At 35.8% G+C, this 11,257-nt stretch overlaps 1 protein-coding gene across 1 annotated transcript in view; it reads left to right on the forward strand.

Annotated features, from left to right (window-relative positions):
* Nucleotides 1–9,521, forward strand: part of LOC104468247 (CMP-N-acetylneuraminate-poly-alpha-2,8-sialyltransferase-like) — a 28,843-nt gene extending 19,322 nt beyond the window's left edge. The window contains exon 5 of the mRNA XM_010082303.1: nucleotides 9,224–9,521. Within this exon, the coding sequence (XP_010080605.1) occupies nucleotides 9,224–9,521 (298 nt within the window). The remainder of the gene's footprint in view (nucleotides 1–9,223) is intronic.
* The last annotated feature ends 1,736 nt before the right edge of the window (nucleotides 9,522–11,257 follow it).

Raw genomic sequence — 11,257 nt, forward strand, 5'->3', positions numbered from 1 at the left:
CAACTGTATGTTGGGTAAATGTAAAATAAACATTATCAAGTTATAACTTCCAGATTCCTGGAATTACTTCTGGCATCCAATAAGTACCAAAAAAATTCCAGTTCAGCTTTGGATTCAGAATCTGAACAATGCCAAAGATCAGGAGAAATTTATTTTTTTTCTAGAATTAATGTAATTCAGCATTTATGATGGGAACTTTTCAAAATCAGAAGCCAAGTAGAGTTTTTAAGTCATATTATTAAAAACCAAATAAACAAACAAAGCCCCCCAAATCCCAAACCTAGTAAATAATGCGGTTCTTCTCCCAGTGACACTACTTCTGGAAAAGTCCCTTTCACTTCAGTTGGACTATAGGGAGAACGGGCCTGTCGAGTGAAACTGTTTGACTAGTTTAGGGCTGCTTTGACAAGGAACAGCCATGAGAGGATATTTATTGCTTCTTTCTTTGGATTGAAATGCCTAGCTTATACTTTACAACTCTTCTTTCTCCCATTGGAGTGTTCTCCTGCTAACTCTGTCAGCATCTAGGAATCAAGCTGAATATTTTTGCCATTATTGGTGATAACATTTTGCTGGGCAAATGCAGCTCTTATTTTCCGATGTCTGTTGACTTTCATTTTTTAACTTGGCACTTCTTGTAGTTGTACTTAGTGAGTTGACATGGAAAAAACTTGCAGTCCTTTAATAATTTTCTTTTTTTTTTATCCTATGCAAAGAGGAGGGTAATCTGTTTGACTTCCTGCCTGACATCTTGGCTTTGTGGGCAAGCAATTATGATATGAGCAGAAGACAGCATATCTGTTCAGGAAGAAGAAAAGGACAGACTTTCTAACTATACCATGGAGGTGTGTTCGCTCATTTCAGGAGAAAAACTTAAATTTCTCTGGTAATATTAATATGTAATCAGAGAGTGGTAGTAGCTTCTTTCTTCTGTGTTGCTGCTTCAGCTGATAGGAAAATAGGAAAAAACAATCATAAATTTGTTGGAATAAAAATATTTAGGATGTTACTGTACTTATATTCTGGAACGCTTTTTTTTTTTAACACTTTTTTTAGCTTTTATGTACAAATATTTATTTAATACTTTGTTTACCCTTGGCTGGGAGCCAACCCCACACAACCCTGAGGAGAGGGGAGAGATTTAAAGGGGTAACGGGAAAAAAGGACTCATAGGTTGAGATAAGAACAATTTAATAACTAAATTACAATAATTTTGAAAATAATAGTATATATAAATATGTGGATGAGTGATACACAGTGATACTCTCAACACCCAGTGACCAAGGCTCAGCCTGTTCCTGGCTAATGATCCCGGAGCAGGAAGAGTCCCAAAACGGCACTCCTGGAACGGAGACAGCAGTCCAAGTGTCCCAGACTGAGAGCTGACTTAGGAGGGAGAGGAGGCCTTGGGAGAGGGACCACCTGGATTGAGATGACCCAGAGCAAAAGAGATCTGGAACAAAAATTGGATTATCTTCTGGAAGGTCCTCACCTGTATAGTGGGCATGACGTGTATTTTATGGAATAGATTATTGGCCACGTTGGGTCTCAATCCCGAACCTAAGATCAAATCCTGGTCTAGTAACTGGGGCTGTACTCCCTCCCAGCTTCTCCTGTTTGTGGACAGCCAGAGAAGCTGAAAGACCTTGGCAGCAGCATAAGCATCACTTTTTATCAGCTTTCTTCTTAGTACAAATCCAAAAACACAGCCTCTTGCTAGCTATTATGAAGAAAGTTAACTCTCTCTCAGCTTAACCCAGGACAAATACACCTTGCTTGGAGCATAACCATTGTGCTCAGAGCCAGCAGATCCGTTGTAAGCAAAGTTGTCAGTTTAACAGACTTATTTCAAAACATGATTCTTCCCCTAAAAATAACATTTGAATACATCATGACCAGCTCATTAGACCTTTTTTCAGTTCTCAAATATGGCAATTCTATTTTTGCCCTCTGTCTCTTCCTACAAATTGTTACCCTACATTGAAACATTAAATGGAAGCAGAAGAAAGCCAGAAAGCCATTGTCTTCAGATGTTCTTGCTCAGTGATTTGTGTGCCTGAGAAAGGTGGAGCACCAGTGTAGCTCTTTGGTGTTTCCAGTCAAGTAGACATGATTGGCCTCCACCTCAGCAGGGCCTTGGAGAAGGCCTGGCTTCTTGTGGCCACATTTTCCCTTTTTGGCTTCATTCACATAACTTCTTCAGCTGCTAGAAGAGTCCTTGCATGACCGCTACTCCAGGCAGGCCATCATGGGGTGAGATCTGATATAGAGATGTTGTCTTACAAAGCTGAATCTCTTGCTCAGTCAGTACATAGCACCTGGTGATGGAACACTGTACCGGATTCCCTCCATAAGCATTTATAATTCCAACTTTGGTGCAACTTCTTTTTTTTTTTTTTTTTTAAGAAGTTAATTCTTAAGTAGGTGATAAGGGAGGAGATTTAAGGACGTAAGTTAGAAGTGAATTCTGTAAACCCATATACAAATGAACAAAGATTCTGGGGTGGTTTCTTAAACAAATAGGTGTTCTTTAAGCATCCAAATGTAGAGCACATACGGTTAGCCTGACTCTTTCTATAATTGTCCTGAGATAAAAGGATAAAATTCCTTTAAAGTAGCTTACTCTCTATTTTTGACAATACAGAGCTTTTAGTGTAGTAGTTTTCTGAACAGTTTTGAATGCAGCAAAGCTTCATTAATCCATTGTTCACTGATGGAGTGTTTTGACTAAGAGATGTGACGATGTTCAGAACAGTCTTAGTCTAAACATCAGCTTTTTGATGTTCTCCAATTTTGTGTGTTCCAACTATTTTTTTTCTGCATTCCAAACTCACAACCCTAAACTGCTTCTCCAAAACAAGAGAAATTATAATTTTGCCTGAATTTATTGCAAGGATAATAATTTTTTTGACCCTTTCTGTCCTCTGGTATTGCACAAATGTTCTAAAGTTTTGTCTATGAGAATAGTGGCACTTCTCTAGCATTTTAATAATTGCCCTATAGAATATGCCCTTTATAGAAAGTAATATGTAAAGGTATTTTTACATAAAAAGACAAAGACACAGGTATTCAGGAAACTAGTAAGTTCCATTTCTCAGGTTTTCTCACATTGAAATAACATTCTCAATATTTTGCTGATGTAGGGTTTTTTTTTCCATATGCAATAAATTTTCAGTGATAGAAATTCCTTTCTTTATTTTGGTGTCAAAGTATTGGTACTGGAAAGAAGAGTAAAACGGTAATTTATGGGTAATGTTGCAGCAAGGGCTCACAATAAAGAGGTAAATAATGCATTTTGCCACTTTTTCTCTAAAATATCACTTAGACTTTTTCTTTCTCTTCACTGTGCTGTGTCTGTTGAGAATAACTTGCATTTCAGTCACTGGTATTAAGGAAGATGCTAGGAAGAAAGAATTTAGTGATTATCAGCATAGATTCTAGTCTGGGCAACGAGAAGCAATAAAGTTTTTAGCGGGTGATGTTACAAAAATGCATCTTCTAACTAAGGTGAAATCAGTTATAAATTCAAGATTCTTGTGGACTTGTGTTATAAAAGGAGATATCATGTCAATAATGGTGTATTTTACATTGCTTATCTTAAAAGACAGCTGTGATGCCTGTGTGTATATAGAATCCATAACTGGGCTGTACCTGAGCCTCTACACGGCCTGCAGCTCTTATGAGATGTTCTGTATTATGCCATGCAAAGGGTAAGGACTGGGATGAAGAGATGGGAGAGTTGTGTATGGTTTGTGGTTTTTTAAAATCTCCCTTTTTAGGATGTATGTGTATGTGAAGTTATCACAGTCCTGCTGCACACATGTATTTGAAGAACCAGGTGAAATGATGTGCTGCATATACACAGGTATTAGGGTGATGTTCTTCCTGCAAGGAGACTGGGTAGATCAACTGTTAGATTGTCAGCTGCCTTTTTTTTTTTCTTTGTTGAGCAGCCTGAGCCTTGAATTTTACTTTCACATTGACTTCTTCATTAAAATGTAAAGATTTTTCAAGAATCTTTGAATTCAAGATTGCAATTTTGATTCCTGCAGGAATCTGGATATCAACCTAAATAGAAAAGCTTGCAGGCTATTCAGGAAAGGGTGTATGTTACTGACTCTACCTTGGGTAACACCTTATGTTTCAGAGAGATTTAATATTATGTCTTCTAGCAACAATCTAATTTTCATTTTTTAACTTCTCAGAGTCTGTGTGGCTAATATTGTGTGATGGACATTTTTGGCTTTGCTCTATGAGGAGAAGATACTAATGAAACAAAGCACATTTTCACAGCACGTCTGTGCAGCTTGGGCTTCAGAGTGGTTTCTAAATGTTGCAAACCTCAAGTGCACAGATTGTTAAAGGATAAACAAGTGTACAGATTCATGGCCAATTCTTGCATTATTACTGCATGAAGAATATTCTTTTAGTTCTCAATGTGAAAAAAGATGGAAATAGTAATCACTTTTCCTCCAGCAATTTTTTATGGCTTTTATTTAAAATTACCTTCAAAAAGAATATTGATATACGGCCTATGAATATTACATATTGGACATTTGGATGCATATACATAGGCTGTATATTATTAGTGACCAAGCAAGTTCAACTGCATCTCAGGGGAATAACTGACTTCTCATTTGAGTGTATTTTTGTGAATACTGTTTCATTATTTTCTTTGTTAAGCTCTGCTCTCTAAGAGATTAAGTATGCTATGGATGTGTTTGGGCCATTAAGGTGTCACAGCAAACCCAGGGTTGATTACTTTGATGTAAATGTGGTATAGCAGCACTTACTCCATTCTTCAGTCTTTTCTTGTGGCGTGGAACTCCAGACATTGACAGTTTGGTTCTTTTTTCTCTGCACTTTTTTTTAATATATCCCACTGTAACTAATAATAACAGACAGTTATGGAGGAAGCAAGTTTTCAGTCACAGAGACTTTTTGGTCTGTGCATCTTAGGATCTCAGTTATTCTACAGATACCCAAATACAATGTGATATTTCAGACATGAAGTAGCTTTTCCCTTTTACCCCAGATCTCTCTTTAGTACATGTTCCTGTTGAAAATCTGGTATCACACCGAAAGCTTGTATGTGGGAACCTCTGCATTATTATTAATATTTTCTCTGTATATATATTTGCCTTTCAGTGTCATTATTATACGTGAATCCTATGTAAATTAGGTGGTCCTGTAAAGTTACTATTACCCAAATTCTATAATTGATGTGTAGATAGTAAGTTTAGACTGACTACTCTATTGAAATGCCTGTGCTGAGGTTTTGCATATAGTCTGGGCTGATGTCATGTGAAGAACAGGGACTGCAGGATTAATTTGACATACCTTACATATCATTGCCTGTGATACTACCAATCAGACACATTATGAACGTGTCCCACTTACTTAGGTTTTTTCCTGACCCCCTCTTCGAAATGTACCAATCTTTGTCTCATTAGACCACTTTCTGAACACTTCTACCGTAGATAGTGCTTAGAAGAAGGAGCAACTAATGACTCTAATTATTTGCTAGTTTAATACAAGGGGAAAAAACAAGGAGATAGAATTTCAGATTAAACAAAACTATATGGAAAAAAAGAGCCATAAGTTTGTTAGTTTTAAAGCTTACAGTGAATTTTTGTGAAAAACAACAACAACCACAAAGTAACTCATTAAAACCATTATTTTGCAGAATTATTTTTGCTGGGGCAAGCCGCATTGCGTGATTTTCTCTGGAAACACCCAATAATTTGGGCTCAGGAGAAGGAGGTTTACAAACCTTTATGTAATTTGATATATATGTGTATGGTCAACAAAATAAACTTAAAAATTCCAACAACTGTATGGAACTGTGGCATAGCATAAAGATGCAATAGAGGTTAAGATAAAATCTCTGCAACAGGTAACAGAAGCTATTTATATATACTCAGGTCTATATGCAAATACATGATAGCTAGCTTTATTAGTCATGAAACATATAAGAAAAAAGGAGACAAACTTTTTATCAGGGCCTGTTGTGAGAGGACAAGGGGTAATCGTTTTAAACTGAAAGAGGGTAGATTTAGACCAGATGTAAGGAATAAATGTTTTACAATGAAGGTAGTAAAATACTGGAACAAGTTGCTCAGAGAGGTGGTAAGATTCCCTATCCCTGCCAACATTCAAGGTCAGGTTGGACAGGGCTCTGTGCACCATAGTCTAGTTGAAGATGTCCCTGCTTATTGCAAGGGGGTTGGACTAGATGATCCTTAAGGGTCCCTTCTAACCCAAACTATTCTGTGATTCTTTGATTCTATGGTTGATACTTTTCTATAAAGTTTTCTTGAACTTATCTGGAAATACAAATTATCTGGTATTAGCAGTTTGGGGTAAGTGTTAAAGTTCATCACTAGCACATAAACTCTTGTATTGGAAACACTTCTGACATAACTGTTCCAGTTACTCCTTACTAAAGTATGTGATGATTTTAATTGATGGGTTTTAGCAGGTGTTTTATATTTTCCAACTTTGTGGATAAATATAGAGTAAATATTCAGTATTGACAATACTAACTTAATGAGCACTAGAATAATTCTTTGAAAGAAGTAACATCTAAGAAAACAAGAAGTGACTTAATGAAGGTAACAGTTTTGTAACTTGGTCAAATACAACTGATTTAGTAATGTTTATTTCTTTAACAGAGCTACAAATTTGTGTAGAGCTAGTCTTACTTTTGTGTTCTACTAAAATAACAATCTCAGCAGTCTATTGCCAACAGCATCTAGTTACTTCTTTGAAAACGGAGCCTTTCAAAGTGCAGACGTACTTATCACATTATTTCAAACTTTAGCACTGATACTAATCCATATTTATATAACTGAATTTTTAAAAGATTGAAGGGTAAGGGGTTCTCAGCATTTCGAAAGCAAAATGCCTTACCTGCCGCTAATATTATAACCAGGTGTCTAATTTGAGACAACAAAGCTTGAAAAATATGACTAATATTCTAAGTAACTATTCACTGACAACCCCATTGTTACTGAGTACCTTTGGACTGCTCATTACTTTCTGAAGTTATAACTGAAAAATCTGGATATGAAATATTTCAAGAATTTACACTGCTTACATGTATACTTTTCTAAAATACAGTATTTTATATTAAGTATACTACTGATAAAGCAGTAATGACATGCAAGGTAGGTATTCCTTGTATTTGGTATGCCTGTGGTGGTTTTTTTTCAGGATATGTGTGAAATTACATTCATATGCTGGTTTCAAAGAGCATACACTTTTAAGATTTTGGCACTGATGCTGTTGGCAGATTGGAGCTGTCAGAAGACATGGAGTCATATTAGAGCCATAAGGCCTATGTTATGTGTGCACACCTTGCATATGGTGTACAGCTTTTTAAACAACGTAGTGCTGGTACATAGGTACTTTTCAAAGTGGGACACAGAGAGAGCAGGATTTGCAATGTCAAGTTCTGTCTTATGTTTGTAAGTAATAGATTGTGTGTATATATATATGTGACTATTGAAAAAAAACCTCTGCTGTACAAGGTTCCTCATTATGTTGTGCAGTCTGCACTTAGCAGGGGTATTTTCAAGAGCAGCAGAAATTCAATGAATTTGATTGGTTGATTTGAAGTCCTTGGTTTGATTTTTTTTCTATTTTTAGATTTTATGCAGCTCCAAACTTTTGACAATTTCAGGTTATAAGTTCATGCATTAGGGTGTTTAGAAATAATTTTCAAAGCCGGTATTGAAATCAGTGGGAGTTCTTCTTGTGCCCTAACTACCATTTTCTGAAAGATACTACTCTTAGTGGCCTGTAAATACATGGTTTGTGGAACAGATGTATAAAGATATGAAGAATGCAAATTTTTCTTGGAAAGCTTACATCTGCCCACATGTCATCAGAAACTTGGACAGCTTTATCTCCTAAGAATATACAGGCTTTACAGTCTTCAGAACATTTCTTTGTGAAGAAGATAGGACCACATCTTAAGTTGAAGATTATGATAAAATGAAAATAATGTTCTGAGGAATTAGTATTATCAGTCAGAATTAGGTCATCAACTGGTGTTAATCAATATTGCCCTGCTGACTTCAGTTGTTTTTATACGATATTGGAGATCTGGCCATTAGAAGATGCTAGAGGATAAGCGTAAGTGGAAAGTTTACTGTACCAGAAAAGAGTTGCAGAACTAATAGAATCTATATATGTTAGGAATATAATAACATGCAAATGTTTTGAAGGACCTAGTTCCGACATTGCTGCTTAGCAGCCTTCACCTCGACAGAGCAGTTTGTTAAATTGTGAAAATATTGTTGTCAGGATACTTATTTGGGGCATAGCAGCTACAGGGTGAGTCACTGGGGATGTTGTGGAAGTGATTTGTTTCAGTGGGATCCTACTGCTCATTGAAGTCACACTGAATTTCTAAATTGCATTTTGTCACCTGCATCTAGTGCTGCCCATGGAGTTCTGTGTTATTACATATATATGTATTATATTATAACTGAGGTAAAAAAGCTGCTGAACAAAGGCCTGATGAGAGCTTTTTCTCAAGTCTAGAAAAAAGCAGAAAGTTACTGCAAAATTAAACAAGGCTTGAAAATGAGACATCAAGGAAAAATGGAAAGATGAATACTTCTTTCCAAAAAATTCATTTCTAAATTAAAGAAAAATGCTAAATTTCAAAGCATCTGATTAGATGCAGTGATATTGCCAAAAAACAAAATACCAAAAACTCATTTAACATGGGGTGAATTAAATTTTTAAATAATATTTAAATAGTATATTGTAAAAAAAATGCAATTACTAACCTGTATAAATTATATCTTAATTGGCTGGCATGGCTTCCTTTAAGAGTGTGAGCTGTTGGTAACATGCTGACAAATGAACACTAATGAAAGGTAATAAGCGTTAGAAAGCATACTCTTATTCATAAGTGCTACTCTAGCTGTCAGTGCATTTTAAAGCATCATAACGTGCTTTTCAAAAGTACAAAGATCTTTTTCTTCTCACAGCATTATGTACATTTAATGTCTTTTAAAAATTTATCTAATGAGTATCTGAGTTGGGTAAAATGGTACATGTTATCATACATATTATCACTGGTATTTTTTTCTCAGGTTAAATTAAAATGGGCTTGCATGTTCATTTTCAGCTTTCCCTTCATGCACACATTTTCTGAGTTAATGTTTCATATTTATTTTCATTTTTCCATTAATTTCTTCCTCTTCAGGTGCAATCTAGCTCCTGTGGTGGAGTTTGCTGCCGATGTGGGAACTAAGTCTGATTTTATTACCATGAACCCATCAGTTGTACAAAGAGCATTTGGAGGCTTTCGGAATGAGAGTGACAGAGAAAAATTTGTGCATAGGCTATCCATGCTGAATGACAGTGTCCTTTGGATCCCTGCTTTCATGGTCAAAGGTGGAGAGAAGCATGTGGATTGGGTTAATGCATTAATCCTTAAGAATAAATTGAAAGTCCGAACCGCCTATCCATCACTGAGACTTATTCATGCTGTCAGAGGGTAAGTGTCTGGAAAAGACTGGTCTGTCCTTGGCACAGTGAAGCTCATAATTAGAATTCCTATCAGGCAGAAAAAAAAGCTCAAGTAAAATGTTACAAGGAGTATTATATTTCCATTTTTGTTGTAATAGATTGCATTTATGATAAAATAAGTTTGGTGGTAAATGTTGTCCACTCGTTTAGCCTGCTCTAATGCAAACAACTGAAATGCATTAGCACAATAACTTTTCAGTTTTATGTGCAAAAATTTTTTATTACCATTATAGTGATAAATTAATGAAAAAATAGTCTGAATTCAAAAGATTTAGAATTGGCCAGATGCTTGGGAAATTTAAAAACACAGATCAGAATCACTGAAAGCATGAATGTAACCAGTTGTTAAAAAAAAGTACACCCAGGCTTTGTGCACTGACTGGTTTTTAAGCCTATAATTAAACAAGACTGTCAGATGAAGATTCCAATGTCTTTGTCACTACAAGTAAGAGTATGTAGGGGTATGCATGAAAAATGTTCAGAAGAAGATGGTAGTGCAGTATCTATTTGTGCAGTGAATTATGACAGTATCATAATATTCATCTTGAGTTCCTTGAACTATACTGTCTGTGGGGTTTTGGGAGATCCCTTAAAGTATTGGTATTGGCTTGTACACCAGTTACTGATTGTGTATCTGCCTAAAAAGTTGTTACTATTACAGCAGCAGAGATAGGATCCAACAGGACATTTGAACAGAACATTGAAGCGAGTATGAGAGTATGAGAATAAGGCTTAGAAATATGTCGTTCTTCAAATTATTGGGGCTTTTTCATATGCTTTTCTCCTTCTGCCATGTCTCAAATAGATTAACTGCTGTATTCTTCATGTGGTACACTTCTGGCACTGGAAAAAAAAATCTGTTCCCTTTTGAATTTGGATATTCTTTAATTTTTTACCAAGTTGCTCAGTTTCCATTGTTGTTTGGATGTTTGTTTTGTTATATAGTACACTTAAGCTATTTATGGGCCTTGCTTATGTTGAATTTTCAATTATTCAAAATGCCTGTAAGACACTGGTAGGTGTAGTGACTGGTAGGTGTAGTGATTTTTGCGTGTCTGTCTAAAACTGAATAAATAAGATTAATTGTGGTTTACAAAGAGCTGTTCTCATTTCCATCTGCTAAATCTGGGAAAAATTATCAAATGTGAATGTTAATTCAGAATGTGCAGTCTTTTAGTTGGCCAACTTGAAGGTCCTGTAGGAAGCTTTGTCTTAAAAAAAGAATTAGCACCTACATTGTCTCTCTGAAAGAAAGGCAATAAAAGCTCTGCCATCAGAATTGGTGTTGAAAATTTAGACTATACTGTATTTCAGATTATACCTAGCAGTGTCACCTGATATGACTGCACAAATTTGTCAGGTCATTGAATCTGTGCTCTAAACATTAGGTCTTTCACTTGAGACCTTGTTGTTCAATCATCTGCTTTCACTTTTTTGTTCTTGTGGGAAGTAACAATAATATCATGTATTCTTTGCTGGTTCTGAGTAAGAACAAAAGAAGAAGTCAAATTTATCTTTGGTCTAACTCTTGACTTTATGAAGTGAGGTGCATGAGGTGAATACGTCTTCATGAGTCAAGTTTGGAAGTGATACAGTTAGCAGTAATACATTTGGAACAAATATTCTTTATATTTCTTAGACAGCAGTCTCTAAACACCAGCCCATAATACTGGGGTTTGCATTACAGCAAAGTTAGATCTAGGGAAAG

Source organism: Pterocles gutturalis, unplaced genomic scaffold (genome assembly GCF_000699245.1).
Source record: "Pterocles gutturalis isolate BGI_N339 unplaced genomic scaffold, ASM69924v1 scaffold22799, whole genome shotgun sequence".
Classification (NCBI taxonomy): Eukaryota; Metazoa; Chordata; class Aves; order Pterocliformes; family Pteroclidae; genus Pterocles; species Pterocles gutturalis.